The 15,733-nt window shown below is 49.8% G+C and overlaps 2 protein-coding genes across 7 annotated transcripts in view; both read left to right on the forward strand.

The window, feature by feature from the left end:
• Positions 1-4,172, forward strand: cetn3 (centrin 3). 4 transcript variants are annotated; one of them, XR_009769878.1, is made up of 5 exons: positions 1-142; positions 1,438-1,576; positions 2,598-2,760; positions 2,860-3,019; positions 4,080-4,172. XR_009769878.1 is itself a non-coding variant. In XM_061697991.1 (5 exons), exons 1-5 carry the CDS (start codon positions 129-131, stop codon positions 4,121-4,123), a joined length of 552 nt encoding a protein of 183 aa, XP_061553975.1. In that variant the 5' UTR covers positions 1-128; the 3' UTR covers positions 4,124-4,172. The 4 variants fall into 4 exon arrangements, 3 of the variants coding, with proteins under 3 accessions (XP_061553975.1, XP_061553978.1, XP_061553977.1); XM_061697991.1 differs by having other exon boundaries at positions 2,828-3,019; XM_061697994.1 differs by having other exon boundaries at positions 2,646-2,760; positions 2,828-3,019.
• Positions 4,142-15,733, forward strand: part of LOC133413467 (myocyte-specific enhancer factor 2C-like) — a 24,516-nt gene continuing 12,924 nt past the window's right edge. The window contains exons 1-4 of one of the 3 annotated variants that reach the window (XM_061697912.1): positions 4,142-4,227; positions 12,093-12,217; positions 14,232-14,349; positions 15,100-15,303. In XM_061697912.1, the coding sequence (XP_061553896.1) occupies positions 14,296-14,349; positions 15,100-15,303 (258 nt within the window). In that variant the 5' untranslated portion in view covers positions 4,142-4,227; positions 12,093-12,217; positions 14,232-14,295. Of the gene's footprint in view, positions 4,228-9,946; positions 10,112-12,092; positions 12,218-12,346; positions 14,350-15,099; positions 15,304-15,733 lie in introns of those variants that run through there. The other 2 variants (XM_061697911.1, XM_061697913.1) reach the window with 2 other exon arrangements.

The following is a 15,733-nucleotide window of genomic DNA, read 5'->3' on the forward strand; positions in this document are numbered from 1 at the left end:
ATGGTTCGGAGCTCAATAGCGACGTTCGTGTTCGTGTTCGTGTTGTTGTTTTTGTTTTGTTCGTGAGAAGGTTTGAAGTTTAAACTCGACGTCGACGTGGCTCCGCCAGCGTCACCGCAGCCGCCGGCATGAGCGAGTCGAGGTAGGTCAACTCGACGACGGGATATCTTGCGCCTCTGTTTGACGTCGCCGACGGAGGCTAACGTTAAGCCCAGCCGGCTAAGCCTGCTAGCTCGCGCGCTCGCAGACGAGAACGAATGTCACAATGGAACGTCGTCACGTTGGAGGAAGGACGTTTCTCGCGCCCTGCGCCCTGCGCCCGACCTGCGCCACGCAGCAAAAGCATCAAGTTGGCTTGTTATGATGAGCGAAGACGGCGAAGACGCGGACAACTCGCAAACGTAGGCCGAAGCGAGGCTCCCGTTTGGGGACGGAAACCTCGGGGGGGGGGGGGCGCTCTTGCGTTTGGAAGCGAATCGTTTCTAAAATGTCGCGATGGGAATCTCGAGCCTTCTTAACAACGGAAGACTTTCAAGCATGGTCGATCTGAACGGCAGACGATTGCATTTGGAATAGTCGAGCGATAACTTGAATTCCATCGGGCCTCGTCAAAACAGAGTTGCAAATGTCTGCGACGTCATTGGGCATATGACGTCACGCTGGCCTTTCATGTGGACGGGGTTTCGCGATGACAGAAAGCCGCCGAGATCCACTCGGGAATTGTACATCTTCTAGATAGATAGCTACAATTCGGTCGCAGACACGTCAACATGAAGATCTCTAGAATTGAGGTGAATTAAATTATGATGAGTCAGACTCGAATCGGAGATCTGGCGCGATAGCTGCAGCTGAATCTAAGATATCTGGAAGTTTAAGTGTCTTCGTGGTCTCGGGCCTTCTGACCTCAGAGTTGCTTTGACCCTATGAGTTGAAACTTGCACGCATCAACCAATTTGCATTTTAAAAAAAAACCAGAAAACTGTCGCCGATAACCGTTTTAACAATGACTTAATACTCGTTAGTATTGTTTCGGGCTAAATGTTAAATATAGCAATCGGCTTAGTTACACACACATTAGTGGTTGTAAACAACCCAGAGTCAAATGTTCGTTTTAGCCGATGCTGCAGGCTGAGAAAGAAAATGGATGCTCATAATTTGGGCAGCCCTTTTTGAAACCCTGCAAACCTTTTTTTACCCAGTCCCTTAAAAGATTCGGAATTGAGAATAATTCACGACCTTCCATACAAATTTATGAGGAGCATAACCCGGCGCATCAACGGGCCTAAAGACGAGAAAATGACATGAATATTCAACTCCGAAAGCGAGCCGATGAAACGGGTTGTAAAATGCGACGATTTGTAGCCCAGATTAAAGCCATCGACACGCATCTCATTAAATGTCAGGACGCGTCTGACGTGTTTTTACGCCGTCGCGCAGCAGCAGCGACGTGTTTGCGGACAAGAGCAAACGGAAGAAGAGGAAGGAGCTGAGCGACGAGCAGAAACACGAAATACGAGAAGCCTTCGAGCTGTTCGACACGGACAAGGACGACCAAATCGACTACCACGAGTTGAAGGTGAAAATGTATTATTTGCCGGCATATAAAGAATGGGAAGGAGCCACATCTATTGACGCAAATGGCACAAATGATTCCATTTTTTTTTTTTCAGAAAAAGTATGGAATTTTGAAATCTCAAGTGTGTAGGAACCCTGTATCGTTGTTTGTAATCCAAATAACACACTTGTATACAAATTGAAAAGATGTTCAAAAAAAGCAAAGCATGGCAGCAGTTTCCTAAATGCCATACTTAATTAAGGAAAAAACAAGGAGCACCGTTTGAATCCAAAACGCTTATTTGTAAACAAACGAGCAGAGTTTGATTTGAGTAAGGATGCAGCTGCTGTCAAAACCTGCAATCGATACAATTACAGCTGAATACTTTAGTTGGACCTTTAGACAACTTTAAAACTGTATAATTGTGGACAATGGAGTTAAGTGAGGTCATTTCGGGGCACGACAAAACAACGGCGTGCTGGCGCTCCTCGGGTCTTGAGTTTGACACCAGCGGTCGAAGCGATTCATACTTCCGTCCGTTTTCGAGCGCTTATCCGAGGTCGGGTCGCGGGGGCCGTAGCTTTAACGGGGACGCCCGGACTTCCCTCTCCCCGGCCACTTCGTCCGGGGGGGGGGATCCCGAGGCGTTCCCGGGCCAGCCGAAAGACGTAGTCTCTGCGGCGTGTCCCGGGTCACCTCACCGGGGAGGCGTCCGAATCAGATGCCCCGGCCGCCTCGTCTTTAATTCATACTTGTCAAGTCATTTGATAATCGATTAGTTGTCGATGAATCGATGAATTCTTGCGCGTCTAGTTGTTAGCGTAAGCAACGCACGTCAGCTGGGACGCACCTTAAACGACGGAAGCTGCTAACAAAATCGATGAAAACAAATAATACAATCGGTGAATCACCCTCCCCTAAGTCGGGTTTTTATTTCTTTTATTGATTTAAGTCGTCGTATTAGTATCGATACTCAAGCTTTCCTGATATGAGAATTGATTCCCAAGACCAAATATGGATCATTTGTACACAAATTTGCCAGCCAGCCCGGCGAGGTCTTCCGACTTGTCATGCTTTGTTTGGCCATGAGGTGGCGATGCGAGCGCTGGGCTTCGAGTTGAAGAAGGTGGACGTCATGCAGATCCTGAAGGACTACGACATGGAAGGAAGCGGCAAAATAGCCTTTGAGGACTTCAACGAAGTGGGTGAGTAAACCCTCCCCCAAAAGCAAGCCCCCCCGCCGCCACGCTGACTCACGGCGCCTGCGCGCAGTGAGCGAGCTGATCCTGCAGCGTGACCCCAAGGAGGAGATCCTGAAGGCCTTCCGGCTGTTCGACGACGACGAGTCGGGAACCATCAGCCTGAGGAACCTGAAGCGCGTGGCCCGGGAGCTCGGTGAGAACGCCAGCGAGGAAGAACTGCGCAGCATGATCGACGCCTTCGACGGCGACGGCGACGGCGAAAGTGAGCTTTCTGCCGCCCGCCTGCCCACCGGCGCCGTGTACCCGCGTTTCACCGCCCTCTAGCGGTGACCTCCCGCCGTCACGTTCCTCCCGACGTTTTGGTCGCCAGTTGGGATTTAAAGTGCGAGTGTATTCGCTGCTATTTTGCTTTCACTTCACGTCAAACGAATCCAATTTCAAGTTTGTTGTTTTTCGAGCGTCCTGTTTATGAAACGAGTAAGATCGAAGGAAATTGTTGCCATTTATATGCATGTACGTGGAATTGTGGAGAAAGGGGAGATGAAAAGCAAGGGTCTTCGGACACACCTGCGCGACAGTCACGACTGATGACGGAACCAAAAGTCTGACAGGAGCTGTGGCGATTAGTGCGAGCAAATGTACAGGAACATCTCCGTAAATGAGAATGTGGTAGAAAAGTCCATTTCTTTCCGTACTCCCACATGTATAGGGTCGACTCTGGGTCATGAAACCTCTTTGCCAATGTGGCTAAGCAGTGTGTGCGAAAGTCTACTAGCTGCACTTCTGTGTCGTTAGCCACATCATCATGGGTGTTTATGTGGCTCGACGTTTAGCCACGGTTAGCCAGTCCTCGTCACTGGGACCTTCGCACGACCTTAAAGCCGATAAGATCGAATGTCGTGGGCCCGATTAAAACTAGCTCGTCGTCAGCCAGGAGGAGGGCTGAACGATTTGGGAAAATAAGATGATACATCACATCTATAGTCATCCGCAGGCTTCGGTTGCACAGTCTAGGCAGCTATGTCATCTCAGTCACTATTCTAATTGATTGAAATGTACCTGAATTTAATCGATATCATACAATGGATAAATCATCCCAAAAATATGCGGTCGCGACTTCACATATCGCGAGGGTGGTCCGAAACCGAACCCCCGCGATAAACGAGGTCTTACTGAATTGTAAGGTTTCTGACCGTGCCGATCGAAACGGAGCATTTTTAGTTGAACGAATGCGGTGACTTGGTGTACCTGATGAAGTGGCCGCCGTGTGGCAGGTCTGTGCGAGAAGAAACGGGAAGTGACGGCGTGCGTTTGTCCGACAGTCAACCAGGAGGAGTTCCTGTCCATCATGAGCGGAGCGTCGTGAAGATGTTATCTCGTCGCCCTTCCCCGGAAGGTCGCAACCCGATGAACTTTGTACGTGGCGAAGTCGCACCCGTGACGTCGCCATCTGTGCGGGAGGAAACAAACGTGAGTGTGTGCCTGTGTGTGTGTGTGTGTGTGTGTTTTATTTATTAAAAAAGCAAGACAACAAAATGATCCGGCTGAGATTTCTGCCTACCCCCAAAACACGATCATCTCTCAATTCAGAACTCGGTGTCACACGTCAGCGGGTTTCCCGGGTCCGAGTGCGGCTAAGTTGCTTAAGGTTCCTGTACCGTCGACGGCAGGTCGGTGGTTCGAATCCTAGCGGTACCTTTTTGATCCACCACACGTTCATATTTTTTAAAACACAGTCAAGATGTCATGTTAAATATGAACAAAGTGCTGAGACAACAAAAAGTGTTTTTATTGGCATTTGTGCAGATCGGTTACACTTACGACATGACATAAATGCCATTTTTTAAAACATTTTATTGCCATTCTGCTGCGAAAATAAGATCTAATTCATATAAAAATCAATGAATGCCGATGCTGTGGTGACACTATTGGAACAAGTGTCCAATAGAGGACGCCAAAATCTTACTGTTTACAAGTCTTGGGCACAAAATGCCAGTACAGGTTGGGCATTAGTTTTATTGGAAACTTTAAAAAAATAAAGTTTGCTTATGTGACATTTGCTGGATTTTAATTGGACACTTTTTTCATATCTTATTTGAGTGTTGATGCACAGTTTGTAAAGAGATACTTTTCAAGCGGATTTGGTGACATTTAATCGAGCAAGATGATGTGGAAAATAACATTTTGAGAAACCACGGGAGACGTCATTGGTGAAAATGTACGATACGTTTTAAGAGAGAGTTTTACACACCCGCGTGCTTTTAAAACACGCACATTGATTAGAGCTGGGGGGAAATCGAATCGCAAATCAAAAGTTGGTCAATGCAGAATTTCTGCCTCCGAGCGCCGACGGGATTCCCCCCCCAAAAAAGAACAAGTTCCACCCGGAACCGATGTTTCACACGGACATTTATTGCAGACGGATGCGGTGTTGGGCAGCCAACGACGACGGAGGAGCATCTGTAAGTGGTTTTTAAGACACTATTAGATGTGTAATGTGCATATAACATGATGAATAGTTGTTAGTGTTCGGGTCGTGCGGATGCGAAACGGTGACAGTTCACTGGCGTGTCTGCAGACACTTGGGAGTTATTCGCCGGGTGTGGGGCCACGCGCTCACTCACTGCGACGAATGACACAACTACCATTTTTTTGTGTATCCCCTCGTTTGCGCTGTGATCCTGCAAGTGCTGTACAGCCAGGTCCACGACCTCTGGCCTGCATGCTGGAAAATGATTTGAACGTGACAGTTCTAAAATGGATTAGAACAAGCAAACTTTTTAAAACGTACTTTAAAAAGTGTTCGTCGACAGCTGTTCTCCCTGTCAAGAAATGGGGGACTCTCGTTGAACGACACTTTCTCAAAACGGGAAAAAGATTTGCACAATTCACCAAATAAGAAGTCTAGCGTGTTTATTTGCCACGCCCACTTGAAGTTTACTGTAAGATGACTCGTACAACAAAAGAGATTTCAACATTGTATATGTAAACACCGAAATGTTGAACCAAACGTAATATTGTCGAATGAAAGTTCAGTTGGGTGCTCCTGTACGTGGGAAATCTCCTCCTCCTCCTCGTCGTCACGTTGCTCGCCGTTGCGTACAGAGTGCAGCGCGCTGTGTTCGTCAATTGCGACGCAGAGTAACTGAGCTTCGGGTGTGTTCGGCCAGTGCTCAGTACGCGTCATAAAAACCTCACTTTTAGCTCAACTACAGTTGACAACTCGCTGGAAGTGATGCGCATTTGTTACATAACGTATAACCGATGCAAATATGACACTTTTTTCTGACCTTTAATACTAAGCTCTAATGTGAAATGCCATAGACAGGCTAATTCACATTAGCATCACTGTTACGGTCATTCTTACCCTTGAAACAAGTGCTTCTTTAACAACACCCCCTAAGTGAGAAATGTAGAACCGTGGAGCACCCGCACCTCGCGGTGGCGCCGTGGAGCTTTCCCACGCCGCCTCGCCACAGCAACTAGGCCTTGTGGCGCCGAAGGTCGCGGCGGTCGGGACGCGCCCTCGCGCATGCTCAGCTGTCGGAGGCGACCCGTGCCGAGCCAGAAATAAACCCGGCCTGCGGTTCCTCCCCGAGCTACGACCTCCGAGAACCTCCTCACGCTATGCTTGCAATGACAAAACCGTCCATTGAGAAATTGTCTGTTTATTAGTTTAACAGTATTTATTGTCATGTTTTTTTTTTTTTTATTATTATTAGTATTGAATACATTATCAATTGGAGTCACTGATGGTGTCGTGGTCCACTCGCCTGACTTTGGCGCGGGCAGCGTGGGTTCAGTTCCCGCTCGGTGACCGTGCGAACGGCTGCCCGTGTCGAGATGTGCCCTTCGACTGTCCGCCTTTCGCCCGAAGTCCGCTGGCACAGGCTCCGGCCCCCCCCCCCCCCCCCCCCCCCCGCTCGATGCACGGATCCTCAATTGGATACTGCCTACGAAAAGCCATTTCTTTGCTTGAGTCCAAAAATGGAAGTCAAGTGGGATATGCAGGAGCACTCTTTAAGGCAGCGCACGTTTAGAAAGAGCTAAGTGACAATGACTAAAATCATCATGAGACTTCTTTTCCTCCGCATAGCGATATCGTAAGATGATTTTGTTTTCTGACTAGACTCTGTATGTAAATATGTTTTATTTTGAAAGGTGGACATTCCCTTTGAGGACAGGGAAGCATGTCAGATGTTTTTTGATATTTGTGACGAGTATGTGGAAAGTAGTGGGGCGGCACGGTGACCGACCGGTTAGAGCGTCTGCCTCACAGTTCTGAGGACCCCGGGTTCAATCTCCGGCCCCGCCTGTGTGGAGTTTGCACGTTCTGCCCTTTTCTCCGGGCGCTCCGGTTTCCTCCCGCATCCCAAACACATGCGTGCTAGGTTCAATGAAGACTCTAAATTGCCCGTAGGTGCGAATGGTTGTTTGTTTGTATGTACCCTGCGATTGGCTGGCAACCGGTTCAGGGCGTGCCCCGCCTCCTGCCCGATGATAGCCGGGATGGGCTCCGGCACGCCCGCGACCCGCGGCTCAGAAAAGGGATGGAGTCATTAACGCGCTAAAGAGGCCCCAAAAACGTCTTAAAGCCTGCCAAATTTGAATGAATTCAAAACAAACAAACAAAAAAAAACAGATGTCGAACATTTGAATATCACTGTTACTTTTTAGTCTTTATTGTATGAATGTTGTCGTTTTGTGTACTGTATAATTCTGCTGCCTTATAATTTGTGATGCCTCTTGGCTTTTTGAAAAAAGAGATTTTATCTATCAACAAGCTTTTACCTGGTTAAATAAAGGCTTCATAAAAAATGAGTTCGCCGCAGCCAACAACTGCCTGAACATTGTTAACGTGGGCGGCTGCGGTTATGGGCGTGCGTGTCATGCGAGGGATACACACACGCGCACACACGCACCTCCTCCGAGCGCTAATGTTTGAACGATGTCACCGCGGTCGAGGGAGCTTTTTAGCTCCAGCCCTTGTAGCGTGTTAGCTCGTTAGCTAAACGCCGTGGCGGGTCTTGCCACAACAATGGAAATTGATCGTGTCCATAGTAGGCAACCACAAGCTGCCATACTCTGCCTCTGATTGGCTAGCACCAAGACAGTACTTTGGATTGGCTTTTTTTCTTTCATTCACACACAGATGCAGATTGAATACGCTTCGTGCGTCCCTGCTCGTTTTTGTGCGTCTCAGACAAAGGACGCACGTCAAACGAGACCCCTGGTCTGCGAGTCTCGGAAGACCGATCAAAACGCTGTCAAACGACCGGCAAAATGGCGACGTGGAAACGACCAATATTCAAACGGCAAAACGTGCATGTCGGACTGAACAGGCGTCCTTCTTCCATACGGCGACGCACGTGCACGCTCGCACAGCGTGCTCCACGTGCTTAACGCATCGACTTGTTGTCAGAGAAAGTAGATTGTCAGTCATAGAGTTACACAAATACACACAGTAGAACACGCACGCATATATATAAACTCGCTGTCGGACACAAATTGCACATAGATGCACGAAGGTGGTTACACACGTACACACACGCGGTCTCACACATTCATAAACACAATATGTAAATAGACACGCACACACGGGCACTACATACCGACGGCAACGCACAAACACACACTTCATACTTGTGTGTTCATACAGACGAGCGTACGCAGTGGAACACGCGATGATTGTGTGTGGGAGCAGCTGTCAAGTCATTAGTGCGACTGGGACAAGCATGTGAAAACACTTGCCCTTTGACCTTCAGCGGGGGGCGTTCGGCGGAGTTTAGGGGAGGTCGAGATTGCGGGCGGACCGCTTTTTGCCGACGGCCCTCGTCGGGGGCGTGGCTTCTTGCATCCTAATCCATGACAATTGGCTGGTAAGAAAAAGAAGACGAACGAAAAAAGAAGATGAGGACGTTTACGGCTTCAGCGGAGGCCCTGACCCTTGAACCCTCTCTAAACTTGACCTGCGCCGTGTCAGTGACATTGCATCGCTCACAAGAACTACGCCCGCAGCTCCTTCCTGTCTGGTCGTCAAAACACGACTGCAAAGTGGCCGCTTGAGCTTTATTTTGAAATGTTCAAGTTGATGTCATCAAAATAAAAGTCTGTATACGACTCTTGAAGCGGGCTGAGCTTTATTTTGAAATCTCAAATAGCACGTGTCTTCAAACTCAAAGTCGACGTTATGTTCAAAGTGAGTGTCATCAAAATAACATTCAAAGAAGCTGGCTGAAGCTGGTGTTATTTTGAAATGTCAAAGTTGATTTGTGGGCAACATAAAAGTCTGTAAATGACTCTAAAGAAGCTGGCTGAGTGTTATTTTGAAATCTCAAATTGGATGTGTTGTGTCCGAACAAAACAAGTCTGAGTTTTGGGCTCGCCGGCCACGCGCGGCACTCGGCCCAGCTTTTCGAGGTCCGGATCGGTTTACGCTGGCGGCGGAACCGGAGACCGCGAGCCGCGCGAGTCGTTCACAATCCAAATCGGCTCTTGTTGCGACGGTCCCGCGGCCCCCCGTCGAGTGCCGACTGTTTACGCGCCCTCCGGTCCTTCATTTGGGTGCCGCACGCCGTTCGAAATCGACGGAGTTCTCGTTAGCCGCCTCTCCGGTCCTGAGGCAAATCGCGTTGTTGCTGGCACGGGGACGATACAACTCGGATGTCGATTTCTTCAGAGGAAGAAAATTGCCCTTTGACCTCGCCCACCTCGAAATCCTTCAAAAGCAAAAGAGTTCATGCGGACGCACACGGACATATACTATGTACACAAACATTTATATACACGTCCGCTCTGACACGCTCACGAATGCGCAGACTCACACAAACTCCCACTCGGACGCGCACGCAGAGTCACGCTTGCACACACACACACACACACACACTATGTATACATTCACACAGTATTGAATGCACACACATGTATACACACACTCATACGTAGTAACACTTATTTACACGTTCAGACCCGCGCACACAACAACTCACTTAATTGCACACACGCATGCAAATATTTGTATGCACGCACGCAGACACACACCACCAGTTGACACCTCAGCTAAATTTAGCAGGAGCGACAGCGACAGGTGAGCTTCTCATCAGGGAGCGGGAGGGGCCGTGCCGAGGGCGGGGGGCACTGGCGGGGGTCGCGGGGTGCGTTGGGCAGGGAGGGGCGAGGGGGTCCTCTCGCCGTGGGCTTCATCTGCCGAGCGGGCTCGCCACGCAGACCACTTGTGCGTTGCGCCTCCCAAAGCCAGCTGGTCTGGCTTGCCAGCTTGTTGGAGACGAGGAATCGAACAGGGAACCCACGGCCGGACCCGGCGGCGCCTCTTCCTGGTGAAGACCACGCAGCGGTGAGCCGCCAAACTCGCAGTTTGGACAGGAAGTGGCTCCAAAAAAAAGGGTCCTTTAATGTCATCTCGGTAACATGCTAACATTGTGAGCGATGAGCTACTTTTGCGCTAACGGAAAATGCTACGTGTGTCAGCCAGTCCGCCATCTTGTGCCGCGCTCCATTGTCACAGATTGACCTTATATGGGCAATTTTAAGATGGTGTCTGTTTTCTGAAGATTTGTTTACAGTGATTAGTGTCTTTTTAAGACGGCTAACAATTAGGTCAACCGGTTAATTGGGTAACTGCAAGTGTTTGCGGCGTACTGTCTCTTTAAGATGACTTGGAACTTAATGCACACGCTAACTAGCTGACCTAACTTCGTGATTATGGCATATATGGTCTCGTTAAAAGGACTGTTCTTGAACTAAATGAAGAGCTAATCCGCTAACTGCTCCCATGCTTTAAGACACCCGGTTGAGCTAAATGAACGGGCTAACTGCTCGTGACTACGGCGTACCGTGTCTTTAAGATGGCTCTTGATCTAAATGACCGAGCTAATTAGCTAACTGTCAGAAATGACGGCGTATGGTCTCGAGACGACTCTTGAACCAAACGAAAAGCTAATCGCTAGCTGCGAGGGTTTACGATGTACTGTCTCTTTAAATCAACAGGTTGAGCTCATTAAACAAGCTAATTAGCTAACCCGTTGATGACGGCGAACCCTTTAAGGCGACTCCTCTCAAGCTAAATGAAGAGTTAATCGGCCAAATGCAAGCGATTACGGCGTACTGTCTAAGACGATAAGTGAACACGCTTTTAACTTTTTCTGATTACTTTGTCTTGTTTCTTGAAAACATGACTCCTCTCAAGCGAAATGATCGCGCACTGTCTCTTTAAAAGAACCGGGTGAACGAATATTAACCCACTAATTAGAAAACAAACAATTCAGCTAAATGTCGGGATTCCGAGCGCCGTTACGATAATCGCGATCACCTCTTAATAGCGCCGATATCACGTCGCAATTATGAAATGATTCAAATGTAAATCTAATGAAATATATTCAGCAGAGATGCGGATTTTTAACTGCGTTAACGTAAAGATTGGCGTCGATGCGTTTGGGTAGTCGAGTTTGGCTGGAACAAGTTTTGCTCGGACAACCAATCAGATGACAGGCAAATGCTGCCGTGATGTGATTGGTTAGCGAAGCAGTGCCATGAATAGTGACGCTCGTTACATTGACCTAACTACAGATTCGATTGGCATGGCAACAACACGGAGAACCTGGAATCTGATTGGACAGAAAAAGAATCTCTTGAAAACTTTTTGGGGTTTTTCAGAATCAGAATCAGAATCGTCTTTATTTGCCGAGTATGTCCAAAACACACAAGGAATTTGTCTCCGGTAGTCGGAGCCGCTCTAGTACGACAGACGGTCAATTGACAGGACACTTTGGGGACATCAAAACATTGACAAAAAACAATTGTGCAAAAAGATGCAGAGTCCTCTCGCACTTAGAGCAGTTCGAACGACTCATATTGCAATAGTCCGGCGCAATGACCATTGCGCAAGGGGCGCTGAGACTTTCAAGGAGTGGATGCGGTTTAAAGTGACGAGTAGCGCGATCATCTGGGACGATGTCGGTTTTCACTTTACATACGAATGCCTCAAAGTGCTACAGGGAACCAAACTAAACCGAAATAGAGGATTAAAAATGGGTTCCAAATTCAAAATGAACAATATGTGATCTATTTAATGAAATACAATCATAAAAGCATGTCTAATGATTGCAGTGTCAAACAATAAGCAAAGATTTGCGGTCATTGGATGCCGTGGGTGTACCTAATGAAGTGTCCACCGCGTGGCGCGAGTGCGCCAAAGTGATCGGTTTCACGTGTTCAAAGGTTGTTCTTGTCCCGCGCCGAACTCCAGTGACGTCACTGATCTCCTCGGTGCGTGTGCTCACTCCCTGATTTCGTGTGCGTGTGCGTGTGCGGTCCAGGTGCTCGCGCGCGCGTGCCCGAGCAGAATCGCCGCTGGACGGACACTCGGGCGCCGGGAACGAGTCCGATGACGAAGTAACTTGTGACGGGACGGAAAGTCATGCTGAGCTAAACAGCGTCAGAGGTAAGATATTCGGGGGACCGTGAACGCGTCGCGTGTTGCGTCGACGTGCCCGCCGCGTCCGTCCGGGGAAGTCGGAACGACTTTCGCGGACTGTCGGACCGGAACGAGTTGGAGTGGGTAAGACTCAAAGTAACGATTGGGGGGGGACTCGTCAGGATTTGGGAATTGAATTGCTTGTCAAGCTTGTTCGAAGTCACTTCCGGGGGGCGTGCTTGAGTGATTTGAGGAGCGCGGGCGGTCTCCAGCAAGAGCCCCGCCCCTCGCACTTTGACATTTTCGAAGTTATTAGGAATCGTATGAGCTCACTGTATATGATGACCTCACCGCAGCTGATGACACTTCCACTTCCTGGTTTGCTGAACGTCTCATACGCGCAACTTAATCAATTAGAACGATTGTCAGCATCATGAAAATAATGACGAGCGCTAGCGCCCACCCGAAGTTGCGTTAGCGTTCGTGCGCGCGTTCCTTCGTGGTGCGTTCGAGGACCTTCTGTCGCTCATGTTGTCAACGTTGGACTCGGTTAGGGTTGAGTGACGACGCGAACGGGAATGCTTGTCGTCTTCGCGTGACCTGCGCGTGACTGGCGACCAGGGACGGACGCGCTCTGTCACGCCTTGTTGACGTCATCGTCATCGTCATCTTCATCTTCATCAGGAGGTCCGATGGGTGACCGGTCACCGGGCGGACGTCAGGAATATGCGTGGCGATTGCGTGAATCGATCGGGTAAAAATGACAATGGAGTGAGCCCACTTAAGGTCTCAGCGGCTCGAATCCGAATCAGAACCAGAATCCGAATCGTCTCTATTGGCCAAATGGGCTCAAAGAAATGAGGGATTCATCTCCGGTGGTTGGAGTCGCTCCAAACGTTTGCGTTCAGCAAACGTGCTGAAACGAATCCAATGTCAACCGAGTTGGAGAAAAACAGAGCAACACTTCCAATCTTAGCTTGCCCTTATCGCTAGCGCGGCAAAACCTTTATGTTGCTACTGGTCGGGTAACACAATTGTTTGGAAGTGAAAAATGCAAATGGTTTTTGCCTCTGAAGCGTTTATTTGGGCGCGAAATAATGACAGCATGCACTGACAATCTTGCGATTTGCGCGATATTTGGGAAAGACGATCTGCCGCGCGGTGACTCCGCGATGTAGAATCATTTTCGGCAGTGCAAGAAAGAAAAGAACAAACTGAAAGTGTCTTAGTTTGTTTGTACTTTGCGTCTTCCCAGCAGCAAAGCCGCTTCAGCGCGCGCGTGCGCGGACGTCGCGTTCACCTGAGACACGCGTGGGCGCCGCTCACGCGCGCGCGCGCACGTCGCTTCCCACGCCAACATTTTGATCCTCCAGAGAGCAACAACTTCTCCTTTGATGAGTTCCAATATGCAACCAAAACGGAATATTTTGTACTTCCCCTCCAAATTCGACACAAAGAAATCCACAGTGACAATATGATTTTTCCTTCTTTTTTTTTTCAGATTTATTCCTCTAAAAGAAAATCCACTAAGTATTCCCAGCTCTTCACTTGTTCCGCGTTTTGTTATTTTCCAGCCGTATTCCAAAATGGAACCTCCACATTCTACATCGAATACCGCATGCAGAAAACGCGAAGAGCTCATTTGGGGATTGTTCTTGCAAAATGACAAATAAAAGCCAACCTGACGTCTTTCCACGTTGTCATTATTGGGTCTTCAATTTCATCCATTTTGTTGGCGAAGTGAAGCTTTTCACTTGTAAACACTTTGAAGAAGGTTGAGTTAAAAACTGAGGTTTTAACCTAAGGATTGCGGGAAAATGTGATTTTCGGAGTCATATTTCCTGTCATAGTTAAAAAAAAAAAAAAAGCAACCCAAAAGTGAGGCGTGTCACCAGGCGCCCGGGGGGAGCAGATGGGCGCGTCCCGGTGAGGCGCGGCGGCTCGTCGCTGCGTGCGCGCGCGCGCGCGCGCCCTTAACGTCTGCTCGCGCTCGCGTGGCGCGGATGCAACTCGTTGTTGTCGCCCTTTTTTTGTGTTTCAGGTGCGCGAGCCGGCAAAAGTGACAGCAAAGAAAGAGACGGAGACCGCGAAAAGAAACATTCGAAATGGGCCGGAAGAAGATTCAGATCGCCCGCATTGTGGACGAACGCAACAGACACGTAAGCGAGACGCGACCGCGACACGTTGCGGCGCGGCGCAACACCGGAACGCAACTTTCAACACAACGAGCCGTCGCGCAACGCTGTAACGCAGCCGACGGCACGATGTGACGTCACACGGACGCGATCGTCACGAGCGCGATCCGCACTCGTCGCCTACACAAAGTAGCACAACACGACACACTATGAAGTGCTTGCAGGCGCGTGGTCCCACCTACGCGCGCACGAGTGTCTCTTCCTGTTATGACAGGAAATGCGCGCGCACGTGCTTCCTGCCCTGCCCGCCAACAGGAAGCACGTGCGCGTGTTCCCCCCGCAGCACTTGCGGTCACGCACGCCGATCGGCGCTTCCGTGACTCTTCGGAGTCGCTCGGTCATTTGTCGTGTTGCTTTTTGCGCTGCTTATGGTGAGCGCATCTGCCTCGCAGTCGTGGGGACCGGGGTTCAAATCCCGGCCCCGCCCGTGTGGAGTTTGCACGTTCTCCCCGTGGCCGCGTGGCTTTTCTCCGGGCGCGCCGCTTTCCTCCCGCATCCCCAAAACACGCGCGCTAGGTCGATCGAACGCTCTAAATTGCCCGTAAGTGCGAATGGTTGTTCGTTCGTGTGCGCGCCCTGCGATCGGCCGGCGATCGTCGGGATGGGCTCCGGCTCAGAAAACGGTCGGATGTTCTGAGCCCCGACATTTGAGGGACAATAGCAAAATCGAAGGGTCCCCAGGGGGCGCTAGTGACGCTCGCGTTGCCCCCCCAGGTGACCTTCACCAAGCGCAAGTTCGGCCTGATGAAGAAGGCGTACGAGCTGAGCGTGCTGTGCGACTGCGAGATCGCGCTCATCGTCTTCAACGGCACCGACAAGCTCTTCCAGTACGCCAGCACCGACATGGACAAGGTGCTGCTCAAGTACACCGAGTACAACGAGCCGCACGAGAGCCGGACCAACGCCGACATCGTCCACGTGAGTCGCTTCGCGCTCGCCCTCGCGGGCGGGCTCACATTTCAGATTGCACTCGACACTGTTGGCGAGATGCGGCGTTCCAATAGTCACCGTGTCGTGACGCGCTCGGAGCCATTAGAAGTCCTCGCGATCCGTGAGTGTTCTTCGTGATGGATCGATGCATCATCATCATCATCATCATCATCATCATCAACAACATCAACATCAACACGACGCCCAAAAACCAAGCGGATTCAAATCCATTTTCAAAATCTCCCGCCGGCTAATGGGTCGCACCACGAGGTCGTATTTGGAAAAGTAGGTCACGCTTGAGACAGAATGCCACATGACCGGAAGCGTCGCCTTGGGATAACAGAAGTGACGCGGGCGGGGGGGACATCGGACATCGGAGCTTTCGCGACGATTTTTCAAATGTAACTAAAATTGTAAT

The sequence above is a fragment of the Phycodurus eques genome, chromosome 15 (genome assembly GCF_024500275.1).
Source record: "Phycodurus eques isolate BA_2022a chromosome 15, UOR_Pequ_1.1, whole genome shotgun sequence".
In the NCBI taxonomy this organism is placed as follows: domain Eukaryota; kingdom Metazoa; phylum Chordata; class Actinopteri; order Syngnathiformes; family Syngnathidae; genus Phycodurus; species Phycodurus eques.